This window comes from Brachionichthys hirsutus, chromosome 12, assembly GCF_040956055.1.
Source record: "Brachionichthys hirsutus isolate HB-005 chromosome 12, CSIRO-AGI_Bhir_v1, whole genome shotgun sequence".
Taxonomy (NCBI): domain Eukaryota; kingdom Metazoa; phylum Chordata; class Actinopteri; order Lophiiformes; family Brachionichthyidae; genus Brachionichthys; species Brachionichthys hirsutus.
In genome coordinates, this window is record NC_090908.1 from 5,487,392 (window position 1) to 5,503,878 (window position 16,487).

Sequence of the window (16,487 nt, forward strand, 5' to 3'; positions counted from 1 at the left end):
ACATCTTGTGCAGGTTCCTGCTCTGTGACATCACAGGGGGAGAGATTTCTGCCAGACGCGTTTCAGTAGGTGATTCCAGAACTACGCAGGGTTTATTTTGCTGTTTTTGTAATGACCCAAACCCACCATAATAGAGTAGACACACGGGGAAAGTAAGTTTTTCCCAACATGTCTCCTTTTACTTACAGCACTTTATATGCACCTGATGTTTTATTTGGAACACAGCAATATTCCCCCTGGTGTTCGAAACAAAATGTTGCTGGCAGTATTCAGGACTTGTCGCAAATACAGCAGAATGTAAGTGGCTAGGACTCCATCTGTTCAAGTCTGTTCAATACAATAAATGACTTTATAAAGCTACTTCGTGTTATATATCAATCTATTGATCTGCCACAATAATGTAATGAAATACCTCAAGTTAAGGTCTTTTCTCAGCAATGTTTCAGTGAGATTAAAAAAGAGATTAATTAGATTAATTAATTACAGATCACAATTAATTAATCTCTCAAATGTTTTAATCTCTTGATAGCACTAAACATTACAGCTCACCTGAGGGTGGGGGGACAACAACCCCCCTTATGAATGTTCATGACTCCTGGTAGTCTTATTGCCTTGGTGCTTTTGGTCCTTTCTTTGTTTTCTGCTCCAACATGAATATAAGTATCTGGACTCTCTGCCAGTCGTTTAGAACTGAAGAAGCCTCTCAGATGAGAGGTCAAATGTCTTCAACCAAACTTAAACAAGTCCAGTTGATTCTTCGTTTTTGCTCTTCTTGATAAAAACACATTATCACAATATAAACACGTATGTCGGCCATTGCATCAACTTGTCGAAGGTTTGGTAGTCCGACACTAACTTCCCCCATGTCTGCGTGCTGATGCATGCGTCAACAAGATACATAGCTCCAACTTGCTCCCCATGTGCTATAAGGGCTGCCCACAGCTCCTGTATGGGTGGGTCCAATGCAGGAGGGAAAAAATACACAACAATGTAATACAGTACAACAATACAGTATTATCAAATAAAACCGTTATAGAAAAACACAAGACAGCAAGTAACTAGACAATACAACAATGTGAACAATTATTATCACAATACAAATGCAAGAATGTAAACATATAATATCACAATACAGTATTATCATATAGTTCAATGATATAAAGACTAAAGTTAAACATTTATTATCACAATATAAACTCATAATGCAATATATACAATAGCAATAATTAAAATGTGTGTTTGAAGGATGTTAAAAATAAGTTGTTATTGATATTATTCATAAATGAAAACAACTGTGTTTTTCTGCCTGCTATTTTTTTTTTTTAGCTCTCTGGATTGCTCTTTTGTCTGGATGAATGAATGAATGAATGAATGAATGAATGAAAGGAAGGAAAGGAAAGGAAAGGAGAATGCAGCTGGTCTGATGAGAGACATTATTATTAGAGAGGAATAAATAGTGGAGAAAACCCTACATGTATTTGTCTGCTGAAAACAGACTTATGTTAAACAGGTATTTCTAATTTAGACTTTCTATATCACCATTCAGTAAATTGTTTTAGACATTATGTGATTGTAAGCAGATAAATAGATAATAGATATCCATAAGTTCAAGCTGGTGTGTAACCACACAAGGAATGAGAATAAACACGTTTATAAACTATCTATATAAGGGAAGTTAGAACTACTGACAAATACTGCATGTCCTTTAAACTGCTTATGTAATTAGAGATCAGAGACACATGCTGACTGCATACTGATGACAGAATGTTTCAAACATAACTCTAAATGGCTCCAGCAGGAACTTGCTGTCACTCAGGAGCTCCATCCGGAAAAGAAGCACCAAAAGGAAACCTGGGACTCTTCATTAAACACCGGCCACAGAATTGGGAGGAACAGTCTGGTTTACACGCATCTGATGACCTTTGTCTATCCACTGACTCTCGCTGTGTTTAATTCAAATAGACCAAACGGGACTCGACTGCAGCTGTAAGCCAAGTGAGATGCTGATCATTATTTCTTAAATATGTTTATTTATTAGAATATTATTTTTTTCTTTACTTAAAATAGACATTTTAAAATTGTATTTACCTTTAACATCACGGTGAATATTTATTCTAAAGTTGTGTACTGCTGTGTTTTTGTACATATTAATATAAAGTACATATTTCTATATGTACCGGTAATTAAAGTTTGCTCTTGTGAATATTTTTATGATTATAAAGAAATGCATGGAATTCATTCAGTGCCACCATAGTCAAACAATTTACAACCAATTTTTGACATAAAAAGTAAAACGTTATTTACACCATTGCCCATGCACAAGTTACACATTGTTTTATTTATTTTTTTGTATTATGTTTTATTTTATTTTATTGTGTATATTCTGATAAAGTAAATTTTTGGTCTCTATCTTTTACCACTTTTTTACACATTGGCCCTGTGACACAAGAATTTAATTGGCCGGGACTGCCCTGTGAAATTGTTGTCCATATGATAATAAAGCCCTGATTGATTATTAAATCATTTTCAATTTCCTTAGATTAGAATTACTACAATATTTAATTTACTCATAACTGTGATGAAGTTTTTCCTCAAACATACATGACTCTGTCTCTTAGTTCAACAAAATCCTAGATTGTGGGCATGTCTCGGTGTCCTGTTCCTTATAATAATTAATTCAGTATAATCAATATTGTTTCTGAACATAATGCATTAAGAAATGACACTTTGCTAATAAATGCATTGAAACTTACAAATCAGTCTACATAAAATAAACTTTCAGGAGAGAAGGGAAGTTTTCTCAGGAGGACTGTTTATGACAGATGTGGAGACTTTGGGACATCATTTGGTTTGGGACGTGTCTCAACAATCATGATTCACCTCACAGAGTTTGGCTGTGGAAACTTGAAGCACTGAGATCTCATACAGAATGAGAAGATAAAATGTGTCTGTCTGCGTAAATGCAGAAATAGTTGTGTATTATATGTTTCAATTAATCGGAACTTTTTAAGACTTCCATCCGGTGCTCCATTGTACAACGTTACACAAATTAATGCTGAATGTCATTGCACAAAAATCAAAAGATGATTGACATGCCTGGTTCATTGCTGCTTTGTTCGAACATGACGCCATCTAGCGGTAAGCAATGTCTCTGTTCTGTACACAGACTCATCCCCCTGAGAAAAATGTGTGATTTCTAAAATAACAACTGTTTGATTGATTGATTGATTGACCTTTACTTTGATATCCAATTGTCCTATTTGTAAATTTTGCAAATAACATGAACATATGTTTCTCTCATGCAATGACAAGTCATTTGAAGTTTCTTTAAAATATTTATATTCTTCACAATGTCTGTGATGAAAGCTGTGGGGACCCTTTTGGCAGTGCCATTTTCTTTTGCCGGTGATATGGGGGCTCATTGACGGTGTGCCGTGCTGTTAGATATTTTGTGCCTGACATGATGAAATGAATAAAGACTGAATACTTGTTGTTGAATCCATTGCTGGTAAATGCTGGTGCCACCAGGCGCTGGCATATGAACCCCAACTCCGGGCCCTTGATGCTTTTCTCTTCATAAGGGATTTCTGACTGCTCTGAGTCTGGCCCATCACCCAGGACCTGTTTGCCATGGGAGACCCTACCAGGAGCATAAAGCAGTGGAAGATGGGTGGAAGAAATTATATCTATTCATTTTTCTGTATTAAATCTCAGAATATTGACAAATTAAAATGTTTTTTAAGAATTATAAAACTACGTACATTTCTTGGGGGTGCTATGTTCATCCAAGGGGGACCAACAGCACCACCAAGCCCCTTCTTGGTGCAGCACCACCAAGCCCCTTCTTGGTGCCGCCTATGCTTTTTATGGAGATTAATGATGTGGGGACATAAAAATGTTCCTTTTCAATGCTGCATTTTGTAGCAGGGTATTACTAATTTTACTAAATAAGTCTCTAAAAGTTTGAATCTAACAATATAACCTTAAAATCAATAGAGGGGTTTGTCCTTTTCGTAACAGTATCTCACAATGCAACGCTGCCGGCCATATTTGTAGGTTGTAGGCTTTACAGAGTCGTATACGATCGTTAATCATAACACGTAATTTTCCAAAGTATTTACTGGACATTAACTTTTCGGCGGATTTTGTAACATGCAGAAGTATTAGAAGGCTATGATTGGGGGCAAAGATCCTTACAAGATCGACAAGTCCGATTGGAGTAAAGATAACTTCATGTTCCCTGGTGTTTCCTACTCAAACTTGGTAAATTAGCTCATCTTTCAACCCAGCTCGTTTTACTCTTTGAAGGACTTTCAGAATCATCCGAGTCTTGACAGCTACAATGGTTTTGTTTTGGATGGGTCCGTGATGTTTCTGTTTATCTGCATAAACCCAGCTCTGCTCACGTAATCTAAACTACTTTTCAAACAAACAAATCAATTTAATATGTAATGTGGGCATCATTTATTACGATATTACATCGATGTCTAGCAAATTTTGCTTGATATAACTTGCCTGAAATGATCCGAGCAAACATGAAGCATTTTGTTGGATTTTATGCAGCTGAATGGTTTTCCTTGCACTTTCTGTGTATTTTGTCTTTTATTAAGAGGGGTGTGGTTTTATCTGTCTTTCAGCTCTCACAGTGTGTCTGGAGAGTCATATGTAAAGGAATTTTCACTCCCATGCTAAAGGCTCCTGAAAAGCAGTCAGCTTCATCATTGTCTGCCCGGGGTTTAGCTACGGTCATAGCACGGCACATCAGATCGGTTTATTGCAGCATTACATGCGCTCCTTCGCCATTCACTCTTCTGTTCTGCTGCTTCCCCTGCCAAGAAATAACATTAAGAACATGATAAAAGCTATTTTTTCTCTCCCGCCGTGATTGGGACAGTTTATAATAGCGCACTGGCTGAACATCAACAACACAGAGTAAGTAATCACAGCTTACAAGTATGGCGACCCACAGTGCACTGTGGGAAATTTATAAAAGGACGAACCCCTCTGTAGGAAATTTGTGCTTCATTCTTTGTTGTGATGAAAGACAAGTGAACAAGAATTGTTTAGGGCTCAGGTGTGAGATGATGCTGTCACCTTAAACCAAGAGAAAGACAGTGCTGAACCCCACACATGGTGCTCTTTTCATGCAAATATTGAATGCTCCACACACACCTACATACATATGGAGAAGGGGTGTGAGTGTGTGATGATCCACAGTGGATTTTCAGACAAAAAGTTAGAGTCATTTGTTGCTCTTTAATGAGGAATCGGATACAGAATTTGCTCTGAGACAAACATGCAGACGCTGTTAATAATCACCTCGATGTTGATTTACATCTGTAATGATACTTAAAGTAAGGTCTATGCAGGGGTACCAGAGAGGAGGGTCCGCAGGATAGTCAAACCTCGGATTCAGGAGGTGCATTGTGGTTTTTGTCCTGGCCGTGGAACTGTGGACCAGCTCTACACCCTCGGCAGGGTCCTGGAGGGTGCATGGGAGTTTGCCAAACCAGTCCACATGTGTTTTGTGGACTTGGAGAAGGCATTCAACCATGTCTCCGTGAGTATAGGGGTTCGGACCCCCTGATATGGGCCGTCCGTTCCCTAAAGTACCGGTGTCAGAGCTTGGTCCGCATTGCCGGCAGTAAGTTGAACACATTTCCAGTGCGGGTTGGACTCCGCCAGGGCTGCCCTTTGTCACCGATTCTGTTCCTAACAGGACATAATTTCTAGGTGCAGCCAGGGCGTTGAGGGGGTCCGGTTTGGTGACCTCAGGATTTGGTCGCTGCTTTTTGCAGACAACGTGATCCTGTTGGCTTCATCAGGCCGTGCCCTCCAGCTCTCACTGGATCGGTTCACAGCCGCATGTGAAGCGGCCGGGATGAGAATCAGCACCTCCAAATCCGAGGCCATGGTTCTCAGCCAGAAAAGGTTAGAGAGTAACCTCCAGATCGGGGAGGAGATCCTGCCCCAAGTGGAGGAGTTCAAGTACCTCGGGGTCTTGTTCACGAGTGAGGGAAGGATGGAGCGGGAGATCGACAGACGGATCGGTGCAGCGTCTGCATTGATGCGGACTCTGCACAGATCGGTCATGGTGAAGAGAGAGCTGAGCCGAAAGGTAAAGCTCTCGATTTACCGGCCGATCTCCGTTCCTACCCTCACCTATGGTCACGAGCTTTGGGTACTGACTGAAAGAACAAGATCGTGGTACAAGCGGCGGAAATGAGCTTCCTCCGTAGGGTGGCTGGGCTCTCCCTTAGGGATAGGGTGAGAAGCTTGGAGTAGAGCCGCTGCTCCTCCGCATTGAGAGGAGTCAGATGAGTTGGCTCGGGCATCTATTTAGGATGAATGTGAATTAGTGTGAATGTAGGGGAAACAAAGGGTTTACAGCTGTTCAACCACACAGATAGCAGATTACTGAGTGAATACTGTGATATTACAAATATCAACATGAGAAATAATGGAAAGTACATTTATAATAATAATATATAATAATTTAGATATTTATATTGTAACATATTCCAAGAAAAAAACTATAAACATAGGCATAGAGACCAATTAAATATCCCCGAAGACAATGTTTACATGACTGAGAGAAGAGTTTGTAGAGGATGACCTTTTCCTCTGCCTTTAGTTCAAGGTCCCGAGGAGGCCAGTAGACAATTAATATTTAACACAAAGATGTGCATGGATACACACCGACACCCCACTGGACTGCCACAAGGCCTTTGCTCCAACTTTCTCACACCCTGATGGAGCATAGCATGAAGGTTCTAGTTTCAGTAGAAATGAACTCACATTCCTTTGCCATCCTTTTGAGAATTTCCATCTGGTATCATGATACTCTATTTCCCTATTCTTGTCTCAAATTTTTTGTGTGTTTGTCATTTTAAGGGAAAGGTGGAACTGCATCTGGAGTCTTAGATTCACATTGGGGAAAACAAAATTGACAGTTGAAACTGTACATGAACAAAGTCAGAACTGTAAGATAAAAAATTATATTACAATTTCCCACATGTATGACTGGAAAACAAAACATAACTTTTCATAACGTAACGTAACGTAACGTAACGTAACGTAACGTAACATAACGTAACGTAACGTAACGTAACGTAACGTAGCGTAACGTAGCGTAGCGTAACGTAACGTAACGTAGCGTAACGTAACGTAGCGTAACGTAGCGCAGCGTAGCGTATTGTAACGTAACGTATCGTATCGTAACGTATCGTATCGTATCGTATCGTATTGTAACGTAACGTATCGTATCGTAACGTATCGTATCGTAACGTATCGTATCGTATCGTATTGTAACGTAACGTAACTTAGCGATATGTTCCATTTTCGTTGACAGAAAAAATCCTAGATGTCAGCCATCGACACAACAAAATAAACATCCATACTCTGTAGTCTGTGTGATGCCACATGCGATAAAACTATTTTCGCACTAAGTGAACTGTGGTTCCACAAATACTAACAGTGAGGTGCGACTGGTGAGCTTCATGCACTTAATAGGCCTCACCAGCTGACCACATTCCACAGCTGCGTGCTTCAAGGTCTCCCCCCCACACACAGTAACACCTTCTAATTCTGGGGATTCAGAGAAGTTAATGGCTTTCTGCCTAGTCTCAGCTACACTAGAAAGTGTTTCTGCTCTGTGAAAAAAGGTCTTCAAAGTTCCTGTGGAATAAACGACATGTGCTTTAAAGGGCATGAAGCATTAACCCTGGATTTATGGGATAAAAGTCTGTTCTGTATAACAAAGAGAAAAATGTAAAACATTTTATGATGTGAACAACAGAAATGGTTACCAACTTTTACAATAAGTGGATAAATGAATGTGGCTCTGTCTAGAACCTGCAGGCGATTGCTCCACTGGTTTATAACAGGCGATGTCATAATAACTTCACCTCTCTTGAATAATCCCCTCAGTATAATCTAAAATCTTCAACTAATGCTGCTGATTTCACATCTATGTAAAACGAGTGAACCAAAAGTAGTGGGGATGGATGGGACATCTTCATGAGGTGCCATTGCGCTGAGCAGAGGACAATGGAACTGAGTAGGTCAATGATGTATTATCATTCATTCATTCATTCATTCTATATATTAGCCCATACTGTTCAAAAACTATTTGATGGCAAGATTTTCTGTCACTGCTGTGAACGGCTACTGAACAAGACTGGAAGCAAAGCTGACCCACTTTATGTTACAGTTTATTGGTTGTGATAAAAGAGACACAGTAATTGTGAGTCTTGCAGCTTTTTGTAATTCCCTAAATCTTTCTTGACATATGTATGATGAGGTACAATAATACCATATACTCTTTTCTCTCCTAATTTACATTCAAGTGGTATTCTACGTAGTCTGTTCAGGAATGGTATTGAAGAGCTTGTACATTATTAAGACATCTAGATATCAAAATCTGCGTGAGCTACAATCCACCCTGCTGACTTATCCTTGAGCACAAACACTAAATCCCTTCCTGCTCCAGGAGTCCTGCTGTCAGGAGGGTCTGACTTCTGACCTGCAGGAAAGGTTCCCAATGAATAAAGGAAATTTTACTACAGCGATAAATAATGTATCATATTTTTTATTATACTGCCACAATGCCTACCAATTATTACTCTTCTGCCTACCTCCAGAAACCAGCTCAAACTAGACAGCAAGAAGAGGTGAGAGGGCAGATGTGCATCTCAGACATCTAAATTCATTCTCAGCACAAAGACTTCTATTGTATTTCTGCTCACTACTCTGTCCCATAAGATAAATATTTTTGTCTCCCTTATGTCCAGTCTCACTTACAGTTTCAGAAGGAAGATTTATTGGGCTGAATGCATGTGTGAAGTTAACTTAAGAAGGTCCTCGGCTTAAATCCACCTGAGGATCCGTGACTTTTCTGTGTGGAGTTTGAAAGTTCCCCCCATGTCTGCATGGTACCCCTGTCCATTGAGTGATGAAAAATTAGATTAGAGACAAGAGAAAAACGCTGTTTTGACTGATCAGAATCCTGTTTATAATTTTAGAAACTGTTGTGTTAGATTTTTCTTGAATTAAAAGAAGCATTCACAGGGCTCGAATGTGCAAGAAGTGAAAATGAATATGCGAGTATTGGAAAAACAAACCCAGCGTTAGAGTATAAGTTAGAACCTACTGCTAATGTCAGCATCAGAAACAGCACCCCAAATTCCACAGCAGGTGATGGTGATTATGCGACCATATATTACAGACATAATACGAAGCATTTATGACCCAAAATCTCGAACAACATCTAGGTATTTATCATGTATTTTGCTAAATCGTGTACTCTACTTACATTATCTCAGATATTTCCTCCAAAATCTGTAACTTTATTTGAGATCTATTATTTGTACACAAATAGCAACCCCCCTCCCACCAGGGTGTGGAACCTGAGCAGGAGAAAATAATTATTTTGCAATGCAGACATCAAAAGCGGTGATAACCTTTCATTTTTATATTGTGAGATGAAGGGATGTATTTGTAATCCAGACACACATTATATCATTGTGTGAGGTGCAAATGTAGTATTTTTACTTGCCTGGACACACACACACTTTCCTTCCAATAAGTCAAGCATTATTCATCTAAACATTTCTGCTGTCAATACAGCTACATAAACTCTAACATGTGACATATTTCACCAATATGTCTACCAAGTTTGTGGAAATCCATCTGGTAGTTTTTGCATAGGCCTGACGACATGAGAGTGGCAGGTGCTGGGGAGGACGATGCAAAGGACGGGGTGAAGTGGAGAACCTCTGGCCTCTTCATCTAATATGATGGTTGTATAGAGTGTGTGAGCCGGTAAAGTGGGCTGGACTGGGCAGGAGCCGCATTCCAGAACCTAAGACGGATGAAATGGAAGATTTACACTTAAAGGTTCTATGCAGCAAAGGGTTGATTTAAATTATTGTTGATACCGGTACTCTTGTCATTTTCCATTTAAAGAAAGATCTTATTTTCTCTTCTGTGGATTGTATGCCACTTTAATCTCGCTGTACAATGTACAATGACAGTAAAGGTTTTCTATCCTATTCTATTTCTCTTCTTCTATTCTAGACAGATTGCGGTACAGCAAGGACAGCAGTATTCACCCACCAACGGCTTAGATTAGAAGAACACGCTGTTTTGGCTGGCTGGCTGTAAAAAGGGTGCAGAAACTGGCATGAATGAGGATTCTCAAGCATATAAAACGAGGCCCCGCTGCCACAGGGCAAGGGTGCAAGGATGGAGTGCGTGTGTGCGCGCGTGTGTGCGTGTACTCTTCATATATTCCCTTGTAATTCCCTACTTGGGCCACCAGAGTTGAAGTCTGGACACCAGACAACCATTACGCGCTGATATTTCCCTAGCGTGCCTTCCCAAGTTATTCCCAGCGCTCCTTGGATTTGAACGCGCTCCGTGGTCTCTGGGAAGCGGCTGGCCGCCTATCACAGCCTCTGACACGGGACGAACCTCCCAACGACTGGCCGATTGGCCGCCGTGCGCGTCGATCTCGTTTTCGGGCAGCGCGTAGGAGGAGCAGAGAGGAAGGTTGAAGGGAGGAGGTGGCGGCCGCCGCGCCGCGGGGTTTCTGTCAGTTGTGTTGCTGCTGTGCGCGGAGCTCAGGCGGCCGCTCGGACCGGTGCGCGCCACGCACCGCCACGCACGAACGGATCCTCGTCTCTCTCACCATTTTCTACACGCACCGACGCTTCGGGGGATTCATCCTCACACTGATTAAGGACTTGTTGCGCGCATCCGGGAGCGCGCCAGTCCAGTCTTCGTCCAAGTCGTTTACCTGCGTGTGATGCTTTGATCCACAGTGACTGCGTGGAACGGCTCGATTCTCGGTTGCTCATCATTAACTTGTGTTTATTAGTTGCTGCTGATGCCTCAGGAAAACAACCGGGTTCCCTTTTAAATGGCATCAACGCACCGAGAAGGAAAACTTTTAACGAGTTGATTAATTTCCTCCTCTCAGTGTTTTTTATTGGACTCGCCGACATGTCTGAGCGTGATGAATTTGGAGACGGGCTCAGCAGCGACGGCGCGCCGGACTTCGTTGCGCCGAGAGCGCCCCGCGGCCGGCGGAGCGGCGTCACCCCCCCCGGCGGCGGCCAGGACGCAGACAGCATTCTCCTGGACTCGGTGAAGGCAGCACCTCGCAGAAGCAGCATCATTAAGGTAAAGATTGCCCCTCTGGCTGCCTCATTTAGTTTCAGACGGCTCGGTAAGGAAGGAAACTGCTGTCGTGTAGTCCTCTCGGACACTTTACGCCCTCCTTGTCTGGCCGCGCGTTGAACTGCGACGACTCCTCATCCTTTCACGTCCTGATTTAGATTCACTGTAATTGTCTTTAAAAATGATGTTTCCAGAATCTCAAATGATAAGAGGGATAAGACCCAACCGGTCCAGACAGATGGCCGCCTGCTATGAGCCTTGGGTTCTGTCCAAGGTTTCTGCCTAGTCAAGTTGGGTTCTGTCTTTCCCTGCTACACCTGTAAAGTACCTGGAGATAACTTTCTGTTGTGATCTGGCGCTATAGAAATATATTTGAATTGAATCAGACAGGTGAATCAAATAGGTCCGTTCCATTGTGTCCTTGCAGTAGTAATTTATGCTAAACAGATTTCGTCGTTGAGTTGTGGTGATTAATTCTCCATGACTAGTGTGTATTCAGGGACGAAGATTGTGTGCGACTCTGATGTGATGTGGTGCAAGACACACGTTCAGACTGTAAGAGTGTTCTGTCAGGACAAACTCTATTATTATCATAGCTAAGAGCGTGAGTGGAAAATATTGGAAGAACTGATTAGATGCTTTACTCTAAATGCTGTCAAAACGGTACAAAATACGACCTCATATCTAAATGTCCAGTTATTCAACCCTCATTTTTTATCAGGTTTATTAGCAAAATATATTATTTATCAACTGGTTGATGACAAGTAACATTTAAATAGCAAAACACAGCAGATTGCATTTTTTTTCTACTTTTAATAACTGCAGTCTTGAAACGGGTCAAGGTCCTGAAACTCGTACCTCATCCGAGACACATTTACACACACACACTGGGGGCACAGGTGTAAATACATACAGGTGAAACCTCTGAAGACCTTCGTTCACAGTAGAATTACATTATTATTTTTTTAGTGCTTTTAAATCGTGGCTGAAAATGCGGCTGCGGATGTGAAACAGATTCTTCTTTCTTCAGATGTAGTTCAAACACTGAGCCAGTCTTCATAGAGGTTTTGTTCAGGTCTAAACGTACATCAGGGCTCCAGATCCCAGCTCCAGGCTGTTCACACTGCTGACCTTTAACACTACTTTTTAGAAATATGTATGAATATATAGAAATCTTTAGCCCGAGCAAATACATGTAAAAGTACATGCACCACAAAATTGTGCTTGCGTCTATTACTTGATTAATTAATCTTAGTTACTTTCCAACACTACTCGAAAGACACCCATGCATTGACATGCTGACATCATTCTTTTCCACCATCACTTGTACTCAGCCTGCAGTCACTGTGTCCTATCCAGGATCAGGATGGGAAGTAGGGATCGTGTTTGAGGATCATTACCTTTGTGTGTGGCTAACATGTCAAGTCAGGTTGTGTGTCGCCTGTGCTGCAAGGCGTAGTCCTTCAGCAGGGTAGACTTCAGGCAGCAGGAGGTTTTCTGTGACACCAAAGGTCACCGAAAGAGAAGTAGATTCACGTTTAGTTGCCACTGAGGTTTAGAACCTTCTCATCTGATGCTGAAATGAGGCTCCATATTTCATGTCACAGGGGGCTGATGATTTTTTGCCAGACTGTCATTTGTGCAGGACGTTGTGAGTTTTCCTTCTAGAAGACGTGCTGAGTAATGAGCTCTGTATGTATGAAGTAGATGTCAGGGACAGGAACTTGAAAAACCAATGACTGAAAGTTGATATGTCTGGTTGAAATGTATTAATAGACTAATACTTCCAGAAACTACGTTTCTTTTTTGTCTGAGTTATTTTCTGGAACACACACAACCCCTGACATGATGCCAAAATGAAGAATAGAATGCACTTTTTTGATTACAAAATGAACCATGTTTGGATTTCCTGTTGCACATGGGAGGAAGGAAATGGGAGTACTTCTTTTACTGTTACATTACATATTTATTCATCCGCTTCATCTGAAATTGTACCAAGTCAAATAAGTAAAATTATTGTTTGCGTGAATGATTCTTTGGTATTAAAATGTTTAAATTACCTCTACCGATACAGTTGGAGTGTCTGTAACACAGAAAAGGCCACAGAATTTGATTGGTTTTATAGGTTATGGCCAAGGGACAGTCCAGTAGATAAAGGTGATGATGATCTTCATCTGGATCCAGCAGAAGGTGGCATTTGAGTTATCCTAGTCAGTCTGTGTGTAATAACACATACTCAGTGACATTATAGGAGCCTTCAAGAAACAGTTCTTAGACTTTGGTGATTCTCTTGTCAGTTGGTCACATTCTCTTAAGACAGAGCTTTACCTTCTGTCATTGGACACAGCTTTTATAGATATGGTATAATGATTCCAGGAAGGAATTATCTGATGCTTATTTCTAAATGCATAGCTAATGTCTACAATGATTGGACAGAAATGACGTGATGCAGGGGCGTCACTAGGTTTTAAGGACAGGGGGGGCTTAGCCCCCAGGAGATGAAAAGGATGTGAGCAAATGTAGCGTACGAGCACAAAACCTCACAAATGGCTAACAAGCACTGAGAAATTATACATTAATATTATTTCAGTCTGTTTTTCAATACAGTACAACAACAAACAGGTTTAACCAGTAAGATAATGTTTACAGTATTAACAATAAAAAAAATGGCTCACATTACAACTTATTTGGTGGATGGAAGCATCAAAGAATGCCGTCTGTTTCTAAGAGAAGCAAATCTGTCGATCACTCTGTTGTGATTCTGAAGCTTGTCTTTTTCAATGACTGCAAGACTGAAGTCTTTTCTGGCTCATTTGAGCCAGACGCAGTGCACTAAGGGACCTTTCACATGAGCAGCTGCTTACAGGCACTGTTAGGGCAACTTGGGTAGAACCTTCAGAGAGGGAAACATGTCTGAATCAAGGACAATATATCTTTGGGAAAACATCCAGCCTCTGTTTTCTGGCCACCAGAACATCCTCTGTTTTCAGGCTCTAGTGTTGAAGTTCATTCAAGTGTGATCCACTCAATAAGTTCTCACATTTAGGACACATTTAAATCTTAACTCAAGCTCGCCAACCATCCTATCCACACAAGGGAAAAGTAACTCTCTTTTCACTGTGTCTGAGTTCTAGTCAGTGCGTGAACCTGCAGGTTCCTCCAGGTTCTGCAGGTCTCTGCACCTGATTCAGGGAGACTGTGGGCGTGGCTCAGGGCTGTAGTTCTCCCATACAGCTCCATATGCATCTGTGTGTTTGCCCTTAAATCTATCACACAATAACTAAGTGTTACTACCAGCAGTGATAAACTCTTACTTTCTTGAAAAATATTCTTATATCCATTCTTCATCCATCCGTTCACGTTCTTCTCCTAAAGCTTCAAACACGCTGCAGGGACCGACGTCCTACAATTAGCGCGGTCACAGGGAAAACGTGGACTGGAGTTTCAGTGATGCGAGCATTCTCTATAAGAATAGGTGGAACGGGTTCTCTACCTTTCGTCATGAAGTGAGGGGAAACTGATTCATGATCAGATTTAAGTAAATAATGACAGGTTACATGTCTTTAAACATATATTCTGGCGGCTTTAATAGAATATGTCCGCATTTTTTGGTCACTGAACAAAAAAAAAAAACGTTTTTTTTTTTTTTTTTTTTTATAAAACAACCCAAAATTATTTAGGGGGGCTTAAGAATATTTTAGGGGGGCTGAAGCCCCCCTAAAATAGGCCTAACGATGCCACTGACGTGATGACATAGAATCGAGCACGCATCAGAGTGTATCACTGTAATATTCTGGATCTGGTCGTAACAAATATGATACAGACTGAACTGCGATCAGGTTTGAGCAAAAACTGATCTCGATAATTAGGAAAATCAAATGAACTTTTATGAAATTATTGATATTGTATTTCTTAAGTATCAGTAATAACACTGATATGGTTCCAGATTCTATGGGCAGGTTTTTATGATCCACAAGTCACATGATGAGGGTGAGACTGATGATAGTTTTAGATTTTAGGGGTAATGAATTATGGAGACTGAATTTATTGGTTTCTCCTCTGAGTGACATTTAGTTCAGGGGTCCTGAATTTTCCTCCTTCCAACCTTTCTTACTTACCAAGAACTTGCCATGACCCTTGTTGTTACATCAGGAGAATAAACCATTTTCAGGAAAAAGTCTAGAACTGACATCCATCCACGATCATTGGTTTCAGGAGAATCAGATCAATAAGTGTCACTGCCTCCTCGGGGTTTTCACACTATTAAAGAAAGTGGATCAACCTCTTCATCTGGATGTACCGTACATTCAGAGGGCTCTCCCTGACACACGCACGCATGCACAAACACACACACACACACACACACACACCAAGTTTCATGTTAATCTGTCAAATGTTTTTTGTGTAATGCTGCTAACAGACAAACCTCCATTAAACTGTTTGAGGTGGATGTAAATGAAGATTTTGCCAGCAGACAGTCGAACACAGACTTCCTAGATTGTGAACATGTCGTTATGGGTCATTTAAAACAACGCTAAGAAGTGATGTTTATACACTGGGAATCAGTAGAAATGCATCCTTTCACATGACATGAGCCCTAAATCTGCAGGCCCACAGAACCCCATGGTCTCTGGGTGTCCCATGAGCTCCATTCACACAGACCTGTTTGAGGTCCAGATCTGACTCGAGCACGAGGCCAGAGTCGTCTCCAGTGATCACTGTCAGAATGAATATGGACACAGTCCTGCACAGTGACAGACGCGGGCTTGGATAAGGAATCAGTGGGGAGGAAGAGTGTGATATGGGGAACACCGTCATCCTCAGAGATTAAGCTGTATTCACATGCTTACCCTTTACTTTGTTTAACACGTTTCAGTTTTCAAGGATGAGAAATGTTCTGTTGCCATAGTAACACTCAGTTTATAAAGTAATGACTCATTTTCTTATTTTTCTTTCCAATATAAAATATTTTCTAGGTATTTCCACTGACTTTCGCTGTGTGTGTGTATGTGTATATATTTGTACATATTTATATGCATATATTTTCATATGTACAGTATATATAAATATATATGGGTAGCAAGGAGGCGTAGTGGGTAGTGCGGTCACCTCACAGCAAGAAGGTTCCGGTTCGATCTGTGGAGTTTGTACATTCTCACTGTGTCTGAGTTCTGAGGGTTCAGGATCTGGGTCTGGAAGTCCCACAGGATCTTGGTTCGATTATTCTCGAACACCTTTTGGAGGTGTCCTCCATCTTGACTCTGGGGTCTCCAGCCCGTATTTGGTACAGATGTTCCTGTACAATT

General features: G+C 41.0%; 1 protein-coding gene across 1 annotated transcript in view; it reads left to right on the forward strand.

The window, feature by feature from the left end:
* The first annotated feature begins 11,004 nt into the window (after window positions 1-11,004).
* The window catches only part of plcl1 (phospholipase C like 1), a 58,071-nt gene continuing 52,588 nt past the window's right edge, over window positions 11,005-16,487 (forward strand). Inside the window, exon 1 of the mRNA XM_068746264.1 lies at window positions 11,005-11,184. Coding sequence (XP_068602365.1) covers window positions 11,005-11,184 — 180 coding nt within the window. The remainder of the gene's footprint in view (window positions 11,185-16,487) is intronic.